Source organism: Aptenodytes forsteri, unplaced genomic scaffold (assembly GCF_000699145.1).
Source record: "Aptenodytes forsteri isolate BGI_AS27 unplaced genomic scaffold, ASM69914v1 Scaffold99, whole genome shotgun sequence".
NCBI lineage: Eukaryota > Metazoa > Chordata > Aves > Sphenisciformes > Spheniscidae > Aptenodytes > Aptenodytes forsteri.
In genome coordinates, this window is record NW_008795321.1 from 2,080,466 (window position 1) to 2,095,502 (window position 15,037).

General features: G+C 45.5%; 1 protein-coding gene across 1 annotated transcript in view; it reads left to right on the top strand.

Moving 5' to 3' along the window:
• Positions 1–723: 723 nt before the first annotated feature.
• Positions 724–15,037, top strand: part of DMRT2 (doublesex and mab-3 related transcription factor 2) — a 27,227-nt gene continuing 12,913 nt past the window's right edge. Inside the window, exons 1-2 of the mRNA XM_009279954.2 lie at positions 724–836; positions 1,786–1,906. Of these exons, the coding sequence (XP_009278229.1) occupies positions 724–836; positions 1,786–1,906 (234 nt within the window). The remainder of the gene's footprint in view (positions 837–1,785; positions 1,907–15,037) is intronic.

Sequence of the window (15,037 nt, forward strand, 5' to 3'; positions counted from 1 at the left end):
ATTGTGTATTGTGTGAGAGCGCCGCCCTTCCGGCCGCCCCCTCCGCGGCGACAGCCCACAGCCCCCCCCCCCCCCCCCCCCCCGCGGCGACAGCAGGGGCGCCACCCGCCCCCACCACTGCCCGCCCGCCCGAGCGCATCCCCCGGCCCTGACCCCCGTTCCTCTGCCGCACGGTGCCACCCGCCGCCTCGCTTCTCCTGAATGACGTTACAGCTGGATGACGCTATAGGATGACGTTAAAACGAAGTAGGATGGGTCAGTCCTTCTCTAATTCTGCGTGGCCCTGGCAGCTCTGCCAGGAGTGGATTTGGGGGCCTGCTTTGCGGGTCAGCTCCGAGCGGCGAGGCGGGGGTCACCAGGACTCCCTCTCCCTTGCCGTGAGCGCCTGTTTTTGCAAACCTGAGGGCAAGCACGAGGCAGCACCGCCGGCGCCAGCTTATCAGCAGTCGCAGCCCTCTCATGGGCAGCGCTGAGCTTCCACTGCGTGGTGGGAAGGTCAAGCCAGGTGCATTTCTGAAGCTCTGGTTACTAGACCAGCAGTTTCACCAAGGGAGGCCTCTGCAGAGGCAGGTGTTTCCAGGAGGTCAGCATCGGTGGCTCCCCGTGGCTGAGCTTCACTCCTCCCAGGGCTGGCTCGGTGGGGCAGCAAGCATGCCACATGATCACTGCACCTACACGAGCGGGCATGGCGAATGCGCATTAAAACCTCCTGTGTGTGGGGCGATGGCTGCTTTGCACGGTCTCGAAGAAGCATCAGTGCAGGCTGTGCGCAGAAAACCCACTTCTCCTGGGCACCAGCACTTACAGCGCACTGTCCTCTGTTCACCAGCACACAGGTGAGGAAAATAAACGGCTCTTGCAACACACTCTGAAAATCAATAAACGAGGATGGCAGCGTCAGATTTTGCTGATTGAAAATGGTTGGTGCTGTGAACTCCTGGAAGAAGTACTCCGTAACACTGAGCTGCCAAATGCTGCTCCCAGTTTCATTGCTGGCTAGATTTACTGTGTGGACTGATATAAAATGCATTACAATAGTCCAAGGCATGGGTGACGAGGGCTAGATCCTCTGTCAAAAGAGAGGCAAGTCTTTTGGGAGTACATAAAATAAACCAAGCAGTTCTCAGGTGGCAACACAGAAAGATTATGTACCTTCTTCATAATTTGTAAGCAAATTATGAAGAACAAATACAAGATGAAATTTCCCTGTCATTTGTGCTGGGAGTGATTTATCCTGCATTATTCTTTGAGGATAGCAACCTGGTGGAGAAGATGTGGCTTTTACCCCTGACTTTCCTGTCATGCCTGAATGTAGTTTGTATCTGTGCCTGAGGTTTTATCCAGAAGTTACCTCAGTAGAGAAAGCCACTTCTCTGAGCAAGTGAATGGAAGCAGCTGCAATCAGCTGATGCCACCTCTCTGCCCAAAAGAAGCTGGCTGGCTGGCTTCTTCAAGAGGAGCACAGGCAGTTTGATGTGCTCCTTGTACAACAGTGACATAGACCTTGTTTTTTCAGCGTACTAATAAAATAAGTCTTGTGCTAAAACTCTTTCTTTTAGCACTCCAGTTGCCTTCCCTCTTGCTTAACCCTACTGAAATTCCTATATAAGCTAATGTAACCTGTGAGGCTGGAACTGTTCAAAAGGTTGTCAAGGAGGCCATTTCAACAGGTTAAGATCAAGAAAGATACCATCACGTGCTACTACATTTCAAGCACTACAAGGAATTCTTCATTAGTGAAGAATTTAAAGGTTTGTATGGCAACACTACCTTAATCCTGCCCAGGAACAAGAACAACAGGAGTGATGATGATGATGATGATGATGATGAGATCAAGAAAGATACCATCACGTGCTACTACATTTCAAGCACTACAAGGAATTCTTCATTAGTGAAGAATTTAAAGGTTTGTATGGCAACACTACCTTAATCCTGCCCAGGAACAAGAACAACAGGGGTGATGATAATGAAGAAGAAGAAGAAGAAGAAGAAGAAGAAGAAGAAGAAGAAGAAGGGAAGCCAAAGTTGAAAGCAGGATTGAATCAGGGTAGGATTCTCCTTCCACAGTAAGGGGCTCCTGTACCCTCTGCTTCCACTGGTAAAAAGAACGGAGATGGGAGTAAATCAAGTCCTTGAGTTTGATCCTTGGGTTCAGTTTTCATTGATGAAATTAAGCAAATCAAAGGACAGATCCAAACTATGCAGCCTTGAGGATTCTGCATATGAATCAGCATTATCTGCTGGCTGGAGCTACTGGCAGCTTTTGCACTGAGGCAGAGGTAGATTTGGTGTCACATTTGACATGAGACCCAGACTGTCATACTGTATTTTGGTTCCACTCCATCTAATGTTTTAAGTTCCTCAAGAAACAAGCTGCATATTTCTTATTTTCTAATGTCATCTTTTTTCATGAAAATGTTAGTTGCTGCTTACTAGCCTTTCCAGATATGGGACCTCAAAATCTCAAGGTAGCTTTTGAACAGATCCTCAAGTACCAATACGTTGCCTTCTCAGAGTATTGGGCTATTCTTGACACATATGTTTCACTGTAGACAGGAAAATTAACTCATAACCGAACACAATCAGATTATTAACATCACCATCATGCACACAGACACATAACCATTAATAATGGCATTGGAACACAGCTGCAGCAGGAACTACCAAGTCACCAAACTCCATCTAGTGGGAGAAAATCAGAAACAAAAAAAAAAAGATGCAGTAATGTCCACTTGCTTATGCATACTCCTTGCATGCATATGCCATGTACACACATACACACACAAAACTTCGCTTTGAACTCCTCTTTCACAAAAAGTCGAAGATGTCAAAGGTATTTTGTTTATCCTATTTGACTGTGGAAGGGGGCCCAACAAAATAAAGGAGGAATACTTGAGGAAGCCATATGCCAAACCTTTGGCTCATCAAGTGTCTCAGGGTTTCAAGACACTTGATATTGCCTTTGTCCTTTATCATTCAAGAGACTTATTCATTTTCTCAGCTTGTACGATGCATGTTTCCAAAACTTTTTTTGCTGCTATGCAGTAGACGGTGACAGCGGGGGAAAGTTAACTAGGGTCTGATCAGTCCAGAGGTGTTTGGCGATGTCAGTAGCCTGTGATGTATGTGGGTGATGTGTATGCCCTCTTAACTGAGGTCCTCTTGTGCTGGATTGCTAGCTGCTAGCTGCTTTTCTATATAAAGAGGCAAGCCTTTTTCCCAGTTACCTCTATCTTGGACATTTCAAGCCCTTCTTTTGACACTTTTTATCTTGAACTCTCTTGGTTATAGCCAATACTATTTCAGTGTGCTCTATCAGAGGATGAACTGTAAGTCTGCCTGGAAAGTGAAGCTAGTGCCAAATACAGCACTTTGTTTCACATTCTCAAATTACAAACATTTTGTAGTCAAAACAAACTGTCTGTGTTAATGCCTAGTGTATCTAGTGGAATTAAGATTTTCCTAGGGTATCTTTCTATTTATGCCAAACAGTCCATGTTACATCCTGTCTGTGGAACAGCCCTCTTGATGGGCTTCAAATTCATCATCTGTGCCTTAAAAATATCCTAACTGTGCAGCTATTTGGGACATGTTAAGGTCTTGATTTTGAAGTGAGGGAGAGGTAGTGTGGGTTTGCTTTGCTAGTGGGATGTTTTCTGGTTTGTGAAAAGCTGCTTTTTCTGTTTTCTTTACTACATATAGGCAAGGTGCCTGCTTAAAAAAGCCTACCTCCCCGTTTGCTATTTCTAATAGTAGAGCTGAATAGATTAGTATGAAACAGTAAGTAATCCCCCATGTCTAAATTAGTCTTTGTGTTTAGAAATATATATATTTATACAAGTTGTAGAAATCCAGTTTAGGCACTGCTGCTCTTGGTTGTGGACTTTTGATGCTAGATGTGGTTGGGTTTAAATATCATGGCAAATTTATTGGGTGCACAGGAGCAAATGCAGTCACATTACCCAACACATGTTAGAATACAATCAAGAATGTCAGCTTTGACATATCCAGTGGACGCCACAAGTGCTGGTACCAGTGAGCCAGGAGGGGACTGAGAATTCCCAGTGGAAGACAAGTAGTTACAGGGATGGGCTAAAGTGGTCAGGACAGGAACAGCTAGGAGTTAGCCGGGGCTCTCTGTGACCCTTTTTTCCCCTCATAAATGATAGCATCTGGTGAAGTAGGATGTAAGGAAAATCTGTGGCATTTGGTTATATGCTGTACTTTTAACTGTCTCGGTGTCTGGAGCAAATGTAGAGATCGCCCTGCCCAGAGGCAGGAGCTGTAGGAGCGTTTCTTGTACATCTCTCTTCAGCTAAGCCCTCCCTTCCTTTCAACAGGAAATTCCCATTGCCACCACTCTTCTGCTGATTCCTACTGTAACTCTAGATACTGGAAGGTCAAGGTTCAGCCAGTTCAGTAACCTTCCTGGAATTATGGGAAGAATATGCATTGGGACATTTTTCCCCCATTGAAGCAATTAATGTCATGCACTTTGACAAATCATTAGTGTTGGGAGAGGTGGCATTAATGTCTAATATTTCTGGTCTAATTTGCTCTGGCTCATGTGCTTTATATTTAGGACAGAGGCAGCAGCGGACACTCACAGTGGTCTGCTCTGGCCTTGCTGCCTTATTCTAGGGCCTTGATGAAACTCTTTTTGTATGGATGCTCAGGACACCAGTGTTTTGGGAGAGAGTTTCTGTGGAGAAGCTGGTTGCCCGTCTCCAGCATGCAAGAATTTGGGGAGCAATAAGTCATGCAAATGGCTGTAGGTTGGTTTTCTAATCTCATATTCGGTTCCTTCTCAGCAGGTCCAACCAGTGCTCTTTCTGGTTAGAGCTACCTTGCTCTGGTTTGTTTTGAGTTTGAGTAGGACCTTCATTCTACTGAATGACTGCTTTGCTTTATGTTTGCCTCATTCCGAGGTCTTTGGCTGACCCAGAGACCTATCAAAGGTATATTTAATAAAACAGCATTGCATTACAGTGAAGTGAGTTCACTGTGTAACACTTTTCAGTGGTGCACATAAAATGAAGATTAAACCAAGGACAGTAATACCTTGGATGTGGCCTCAAGTGAATTTCCTTATGGACTTCACTGCTGAATGTGGTGTTTTCTGATTTTCCCATTAACAATAAAATTTTTTGCAACACATCCTCTTTCTCGTTCAGTAGTGATATTGCGCTAACGTACAACACAGAGTGAAGTTTATGTTACCAAAACTCATTCCTCGACATGAGTGTCAGTAGGTTAATATTGTTGTAGGGATTTTGTGGAGGACTCTAGTGCAGATTGCTTTACCACAAGAAGCTTTTCTCAAAATTTTCCTTCGTGGTGCTTAAAGTATTTATGTTCACACGAAATAAATCCTCTCACCTGTAAGTAAAATACTTTCTTCATAAATGGTGGCCTGTTCTCAAACTGTCTTTTCTATGCCCTGCTTTCTGACTCTCTGTCACTTCCCTATAATAAAGCTGCTGCTTTATAATGCTTAAGGTACCTTAAAAGGATAGTGTTGTGTTTATGACTGAGCACGGTTTGCACTGGTAAAAGTTCTGATTCTTTGTCATGGGCAACTGAAAATAAAACACTGGAAAATGTAATAAACAGATGTTCTGCCTGCCACAGGAGTTCCCAATTTCTGCAGTATTTATATCCCAGAACTGTCCCTTTCTTCGTATGATCAAGGGTTTTTTTTTATTAGAGATGTGCCAAGCCATAAAGACCATTTCAGCCTCTTTAGCTGTGTCTGTAACCTTTACATGTGAGAAGCAGGAAATGACTGCAGAGCACAGCATCCTGCAAAGGATTATGATTGGACTTGCCTGCTTGTATTTTGGCATTGCTCAGAGGCCGCTGTCAGGTTTTAGGGTTGCAGTGTGCAAGGTTCAATACAAAATGCACGTTTGCAAGCTTGTGCTCCTAATGTTACAGAGCTGAAGGATCACGTGCCCAACTGTGCAAAAACGGCTTTGCCTGACAGCAGACTGTAAGAAATGATCATCGTACTCCTGATTTTGATCATTCTTGTCTGATGTACCAAGAGATGGCAAAGTGATCTGCAGTGCTAAAGTGCCTTGCCACATGCTGATCTGGCTTCTCTGTAACAATAACAAATTGGTCATTCATACCAGCACATCTGGCTTGTCCTGGGTGTGTTATTTATGGTGGTTCAGATGCTGATATGGTCTGACAGCTGAAAGGTAGGCATGCTATGATGACGTGCTTTATATTGTAGGATCTGACATAGACCTGAAAAATATCTCTTTAGATGTTGTTGTTTTTTGATTATCCCAAATTGCCTCTTAGCTTTGTAGTTGTGGACCGCAGCACTGTTAACACTGCTTTCATTCACCAAAAAAATTAAATCATTGAAGTCCTTAAAGTATGGCTGCAGTCAAAAGATGGTTAAATTAATATATTGAAAAAGTTTTTGCACCCACCAAGATATAGAGTGGATGTCTTTAGCTTTCAAGTTAAGATAGCATTTCTTTTCTGCTGCCGGTATGGCAAGATCAGCAAGAACATGCCTGCTTCACATGGCAACTGAGAATGTGCTGGGCTCACTTCAGACACTAAATTGACCACAGGAGAAAATGGTTTTGTCCATAGATTAGGTGATATGACCAGGAAGACACACAAACAAATTCAGTTCATGGTTATGTATATTTAACCCAAATTGTCTCAGTCAGATTACACAGACATAACTCACTATAAAAATACGGTCTGCTTCTTTTCTGATTGTAACCATCCATTTGAGTTCATACTTCTGGGGTTTGCAACACATATGCTTCAACACACAAGGCCGGCTCAACTCATTGCAATTACATCAACCTCTGCTGTTAGCACGCTTGGCTGCACAAATCATTTGTGTTTCTAGCTACTCTAAGCCATGCTGAAGAACAAACAAGAGGAATATCAGGCCAGCATCAGGTCCATGGCTCTACCAGGGCCCGCTCTGCTAATTATTAATTGCTAACGACTGTAACTGGAATGCTGAAGGGTAATCCTATGCATACATTCAGGATGCAAAGTTGTTGTAGGATATTTGCCAGAATCAGCAGTACAGAACGGCTGCAGAATTGGTGGCTGCTGAAGATGATCACAGGAGGCAACTGATTCGCTGGAAGGTGAAGATGGCATTTGTTTTCGTATTATTTATGTTGTCATGCTTGCAGATTTCTGTGATGGAATTTTTAAGACTAATAGTAAGAAGACAAATATTACCCTATCAGGCCAGATTTGAGGTGAAGGAGAGTGGGATGGGCAAGAAAGGCGTGTGCAAGGAAGACAGCTGTTCCTGAGAGTCGTGAGGTTGCCAGGTGATGCGAGAGGAAGCCTGTATGAAAAAAGGAAATAGAGCTGCTGTTGTCTTCTGGAGGTCCCAGTGCTTCCTTGAAATAAGTATGTGGGATGGGTGTCCTTCTCCCACACTGCTGAAGGGCAGGAAACTTCAAAGAATTTCTGCAGGGAGGCACATTGTCAGTGAGCAGAGCTGAGGTTTTTATGTTATTTGGCTCATGGAAGGATCAGTGTGTTGGGTCTGGCTATGGAAAAATGGTATTTAGCTTCTTTTGCTACCATTTCTCCTTGGCTCTTTGAGAAAGGCTGAGGCTTTTTCAAAAGTTTGCCCCCCATGCTGATTTGCATTTCCAGTTTGCGGAGAGGAGAGTTTCCTTTCTGGCTGGTATGATAGCATTGCCTGGGGAGAGGGGGCTGTCGGGACCAGGGGAAGGAAACAGCCCTATCAGTTCCTCTGCTTTCTCTTCTATGGAGGAATTTCACTGAGATATGTGTCTTACCCATCTCTCATGAAACTCCCTGCTCCTATCTTCTCTACCAGAGAAGCTGTGAAGAGAAAGTGCCTGCTTGTCCAGGCTGGTGCTTCTCCATCTCTCCCTCCTTGAGAACTGCTTCGGAGAGACCTTTGATGTGGGACTCCCAGCATGACCCCAGGCTTGGCTGGAGCGCAGTCCGACGGGGTCTGAAAGTGGGGTGGGTGTCCCCCATGGCCCCTATCAGGAATGAATTAGAATGTTTCGTTCTTGTAAGTGATACTTTTTTGAGTAAACATCCCTGGGTTCCTGTGATGTGTAACTAATGGAGTGCTAAACTCTCAGGGCTGGTTTAAGACTCAGAAAGTACACGTGTTGCCAATCCATCATGTTCCTAATACTAATTAACATAGCAGGGACACAATAAAGCCCCAGAACCTGCACACATTACCCAGCTCACATTACCACTCTATAACAGTCTCTCTGTTGACCTAACAAAAGCACACATTGGAAAAATGAGACGCGGTCTCTTCTGACTCAGCTAGACCGATTCAGCCAAAGAAGAGAGCTGAGGACCCTCGTTTATTATTGTCCATTATTATTCTGCTATATCATGGAACGGAGTTCTCAAATCATGTACAATGATATTTCTCCCTTGCCAGTATTTGTGTGTGTTAACATGCTGCTGGGCAGGCAGCCCTAATGCAGGCAGAGCCGCCACTGACTTGTGGAGAGATGTGATTGCATTGGAGGACAATTTCTGCTCCCGCACAAGTAAAAGGAAGACCTTTTTTGTTGATTTGCATCCCTGTCATTTGCAATTCAGTTACAATGAAAATCTTATTGTTCTTAAACCTGTACTAATATAATTGTCTTTTGTTCCCAGGCTTAAACTAGTTCCTGTGTAGACAAAGAAAAAAAGGTAACAATTTGATTAAAATTCATTCTTGGCTAGATCAACATTTCTTTTTAGGTCCCAGAAAATTTTTCCTTGTATCGAAACACATTGACATCCCTGTCATACGCTCCTTTTAGTGTATGGTAATTCCACTGATTTTAAGAGATGCATGATGTATAGCCAAAGAAAAGCTGGAAGGAATCTGCACAGAAAGAGATTAGCACATTCATGTTGCAGTGATCCCTAACTGGATGCAGCCCGGCTTTGTGGAAGTTAGGGCAAGCCACTGTTTACTTCCACAATTTCATGGTTAGGATTTTATGGTGCCTCTGGCTGAAACCAGTAGAGTTCCCTCACCAGCACTTGAGGCTGGGGTGTATCTCCTGTTGTTGCACATCCTTCAGTGGGCGATTATGGAGAGCACTAGTTTAATCATTATGGCATGAAATTCTGGTACCCTGTTGAAGTGATGATAAGTTCTGTAAGTCAGTACACCACTACAAACAACCTATGTCCTTGGGCACATTCTCGTGTTTCCTTGCTTCTTGGTTAAAAATTTAGATGATTTTTTTTCCCTGAACCAGCTGTTAGGGTGGGTCTTGCTATCATAAATGTATTTTGAAAGAGTTTTCTCATCACTATTTAGAAAAGGGAGCTAGTCATTCACAGCTGTATATCCCCCAAATCGTGTATCACCCAGGTCTCTAGTATGTGGTTAAACCAGATGGTATCAACTGGTTGGACATTCTGGCTGAGGTCTTGGTGTTTCTGTGCTGCAGTCCGGTACAGGATGGAAAATGCCCCCTACAGACCGGGAAAGCGGGCCCTAAAGATAAAATCCTTCAGGTTGGAGTCACAGAGGAGACGGACATGTGCAGTACCAGACCAATGTCAGCAAGGCAGTGCTGTCCCAGCCCTGTGGCACAGCAGCTCCTCTCACCTCCTCTCTGAGGTGAATAGCTGAAGAAGAACTGGCAGGAAACTCTTCAAGCCCAGTGTTTTGTGGACCATACTGCCGGCGAACTGGTCATGTGGGGCAGGCTGAATCTCTGAACAGTGCATTGTCTTCTCTTTTGAGTCAAAACAAATTAAATATGGGCCTTACCCAATTTCCCCTACAGTTGACACAGGAGGTTTTCTGTTGACTTCAGCAGAGCTGGTTAAAGGCCTTTACTCCTAGAATTGGTTAATTTTATGCAGTGAGTGCTTTGACACTTTGCGTAGTTGATATCATGTTGGATGGCCAAAGACCGCGAATTACCAAAGTGTCACAGATGTTAAATCATAAAGTAGATGACAATGTGTTCGCTATGTCATATGATCTTAGCGTAGTTTGTGGAATAGTCTTTTTTATTATTGTAAGTAATCGTAAGTGCTGAAAAAATACCATAAGTAAAATAGCATTTTTGAGTACAATGCATCCAATGTTCTTAATATAGATACACATCTGCAATATGTTAAACTCAGACTTACGCCCATTTAATCTCAAGGATTTCAATGGGGTGTCTGTATGGAATGAAGGGAAGAGTTTGATCCCAGAATACTGAACGGCTGCACCTTTCAGGAAGGCTTTGTGCCTTAGATTTTCACCTAGATTTGTGTTTATAATAATAAACACAGCCTTTATTAAATATATATTTATAATGCATTCCACACTAGCAATGGTCTATCTAATGTAGGAATCATTTCAGGTATTGTTTGCTTTTTCTTTGATGATTTCAGAAAGCAGTGTATCCAGATCAATCTGACGTGTGGCCATGTGTTGAGCCACAGTGCTAAATGCTTGGTCAGGATGGGCTCTGCCTACAGACATGACCAGGATATCTATTCCAAGAGTCAAATTCAAGCCAGTCAATAAGCAGGTGCACTTGTGAGAGGAAAAGAGTTTGAAGCAGTTACAGCGCCCGTGTTCCCCTTCACAGATGTAAGTCAGAACAAACATGGATACTTCAGTCCTGCTCCCTTCTGCCATGGGACAAATTCACAAGATGGGGCAGAGGCACCTCTGCCCAACAAGAGTGTTTGCAAAAACCACTGCTTAGCACTGCAACCAAGAGTGCACTGAGGGAAGGGCAAATGAGATGCTCCTAAATGTCCCTTAGCACATAGGTGCTGTGTCCAGCCAGGGCACCAGCTTCTCTCCTGTGGTGGCAATGCCATCCCTTCAGAAGGTGACCCTGGTGTCACCCCTCCATTTATATTGACTCTGAGGGGAGTGGGAGGTCCCAGTGATGGCAGCTGAGACAAAGAGACAAAGGCTGGCAGCAGCCATACTCATCCCCCCTCCAAAATACTTGGTAGGAATGATGTGTGGACCAAGTGTGGTGTACTGCAAAACTCCCTGGATATCAAAAATTTTGCCAGGCTGTTTGGGATACTTAAAATACCTCCAATGCAAGGATTCTACCTCCAGAATCCTAAAGATACCTGTTTCTATTTCTGTGCTCCATGTACTTTTTGGTTCTCCTGGTGCTGTCTCTAAATCTAGCCTCAACAAAGCAAAACAGAACACGTGCAGAAGTACTAGCCAAAACTGACACCACCACCCCCCACAACCCCAAAATAGGGTCAGATTTTATTTGTATACCTGCCGAAATCTCTTCCACCTCAAACATCATCTAAAATCTTCTGGAAACAGGGTCTGCACCTACACTTCCTTTTAAGTATGGGAGGAGTTTGGGATGCATCAGCATCACATCTGCTCTATTGGGAGTTCATCCCTTGCTTTCCTGTTTCCTCAACCAATGTCCAAGAACCAAGCAAGTGGCAGTTCACAGTACCTGCACATGTCCACGTGCCATGTGGACAGATCTCTTGCTCCATGGAGTTACAGCAAAGGCTCATCTGATTTTCAACGTAAGTTCTCAGAAAGGTAGATGGCAAAATCCTTCAGAGAGCTTCAGTGGAAATGTCACAGGTGGGGATGTACTACACTGTGTTTTCTGCAGTTTTCAGAGCGCCAAACTGTCTCACATTCACTCTGACATGCTGTGAGTGCTGAGCAGGTCTCACTCACCTCTTCCACCTTTACCACCTCGGATGTCTGCATACTCCATAGTGGACCCATAGTGAGCCAGAGTCTGGTACGTGTATTTGCATGGTGCAATATCACACTCTGGAAATGGTTCTACAAACTTTCTTGCTAGTATGAGTATAACAAGCAGCCTTTCGTGGCCCAGATACCTGCATGTATCAATATGGCCTGAGTCTGTCTGGCTTATTTTAACTGATATATTGCCAGATTCTGATGCTATTTTTCATGCTGACTAATACCTCAGGTCATCCTATTAATTTCAGTAAGGCTACTCAGAGACTGCAATGCTACCTAGTAAATGAGAACACAGTCTGGCTAGTTACAGTTATGTGATTGAATTTTTACTGCTAAGCACAGCATAGCCTACCCAACTTATTTGATTTAGCAGGTGTCTTACGGGCGTTTTAAATATTTTGCATATGATTATAATGCATCCTGAGGGGGAAAAAAAAAACCACCACCAAAAAACAGTTTGTTAGTAAGACTTCTCACTGTTCTGCTAAAATATGGCAATCAAAAAGACAATTTACATTGCAGAGACTTGACCTTTACTTTCCAGGACTGTAAAGTAAAACCCCAAACCCCACACTTTCTGCATCTGGTTGACATTTGAATAAAACTGCCAGAGTGCAAACAAGTTTTGAGACAACATCTCCAGCAAACTCTGCAGTGACTCTAAAAATATTCTTGGCTAAGTTACTTTTTAAGGCCATATGTTGAGAAAAAATAAAACCCAGAACTTCACTAGAATTTATTGCAACAAGAGATTTGCCAAACTACTTAAGACATTTGGGAAGATTATAGTGAAGTACATTAGTTGCTGACTTGACAATTTGCTATGCTCACTGCTTGTATAGTGGATTCCTGATATTCATGCTGAGAGTTGATCCAACTTTCTAGGACATTTTAGCAAGAGACCTGCCAAATGTCTACTGGCTTATTAAATGCTGGCAAACCAAAGGTCAGCCTTGTTTATGAGCCACAGCAAAGCTGCTGTGGGTGGCACACCAAGCCCTCCTCGTGGCATTTTTCTTGTTTAAATTCAAAATTCCAGCACAGGATTGGATAAGGACTGATTTGGACTGGTTTTGACCTGGAGTCTCTCTAGGTCTGCCCCGATGTCCCCTGGCCACGAACCTGGAGGCTGCAGAAGAGGGAGTTCTAGTTCCACCAAGCCATGTTTCTTCCTTGCTTCATCTAATGATCACCATGCCTGCATGGTCCCATTTGCAGAGGCAGGGGCCAGAGTGTGCCTCCCTGGTGCAGCCCCGGTCAGCAGGCAGACCCCCCAGCTGCAGAGGACAAACCTGCCCTTCCTTCACGGCCCACCCCTTCCTCCTCTCTGGGAGCTCATCCCTTCTTCCAGGCAGCTGCCAGGGTGAAAAGGGCTGTAGACGGGAAAATCTGCTGCACCCTATGCCTCACCCAAAGCTGTCTGTGTCCATGGGAATCTTTCCATTGACACCTCTGGACTTCCCATCAGACTTTCCCTAGCTGTGCCTGAAGTGGCAATTCTGCTCTGCTCACCGTTACTGCTTTTGATACCAATCCAGTTTTATGCAACTGAAGAATATCCTGGTATGATACAGAAGTCTCCCTATGAAGGCTAGCCCTTGCCCTCCTTGCCAAAGCAAATATTCCTACAAAGGCAGTGGAATCACAGTCAATAAAATTTGCTTCCATATCATGCTATAGTGAGCACATTACCTCGACATTTCTTACATCCTTATTATATGTATTGATTATGTTTATTTGACTGACATGCATGAATAACAGAAAATTCTTCCTCTGACTGTACCTGGCTGCTTTACAAATATGCTAGGTAGCAATGTATTAAAAAAATAAACAATTAAACACTTGTTTAAAACACAAACATAAAGAAATTAAAACTTGCTTGTTTAAAACGTTTTAAGGTACAATCGGTCTGTGCCATGGATAAAAATCTCATCCAGGTTTACCGCAGTGTAAGTGCTGTTTACAAGAGACAGAGGGAGTCTGGTGTAGAAAAAAAATCCACATTTTTTATGGAAGAAATCACGGTTTTTACTGGTTGGATAATACCGGGAAAGGTGATTTCTTCCTTTTTTTTTTCCCTTCCCCTCCGCCCCCCCGCAGTTGAGATGAGCTGGGAAATCTCAACGTCTTCGCTGGAGCAAATAAATGGTGACCCCGCTGCCGCCGGCTTTCAAGGGAGGCCTGTTTACAGTCTTTAAAATGCCCCGGAGCTGCTTTTCCTCTCCGCTTTCCACGGGCCGGGACGCTGCTAGAAGCGTCGCAGCACCCGCCGCCGCCTGCACGGCCTTGAGGACCCATCCCCGGCCCCCCATCGGGGTCGGGCACATCGCCACCCCGCCTCAGGCAGTGGGGGTCCCCCCGGGAGCTGCAATGGGGTGGGGAGAGGCACGGGCGAGGGTGTGCGGAGGAGACTCTGAAGGAGCCCGGGAGCGTCCCAGCAGCCCCGGCCGCGGGCCGCCGCTCCGGGCAGTCGGACCCGCAGGGATCGGGGCTAGCGGGACGGCGGGGCGCTCCCGCGGGGAGCGTTGTAGTGGGGCAGGTGGATGCACAGTCGCACATCGCGGGCTTCGCTGCCTTCCCTCGCGTGGAAATCAGTGCCTTTCCCAGCACGGCGCGGCATCTGCCCGTGTCAGCTCACAGCGGGCACGGCTGACACCACGGCCCAAAGCGGGGGCTGAGCGGGAGCGGAGGTCCCCGCGGCACAAGAGCGGGAGCAGCGGTGCCGGAGATCCCTCTCCGCCTTCCCCTCCCGCGGGTGCGTCTCGCCGGTGGACGGCAGAGGCACCTCTCCCTGCCGCCGGGGAAAGGGGAGAGGGGCTGGAGGGGAGCGCAAACGCGCCGCGGAGCCCAGCGCAAACAGGAGGAGAAGAAGAAAGTTACACAAACACGTTTTAAAACCATGGCTGGGTTTCACAGTTCCCTGTGGATAAAGTAAACAGGAGGCGAACTGTTTTGTAATTTACTCCAGCGGCCCGCAGAATCGTACTTTGTAATTTGGTGTCGGTTTACAAGCAAAGGGGACTTCTGTTTCCTAACCTAGCAGGTCCTCTGTCATGCCTGTGCCTTTTAAGAGGGACCCCAAGGGGGAAAGTGGAATTCCTTGGGTATTTGCCTTTTAGTCATGCTTGTAAGTCAAACAGTAGCCAGGCTCTCTTTTAGGATGAATAGTACCTGCCGTCGGGGGATGCGCTTCGCTCTCCCCGCTCTCCCGGCGTGAGCACTCGGAGGCGGAGGCGGTCGAGGAGGACGAACGCTCCCCCGGGACAAACGCTCCCTTCCCCTTCCTCCGGTGGCCGCAGCCCGGGGGGGGGG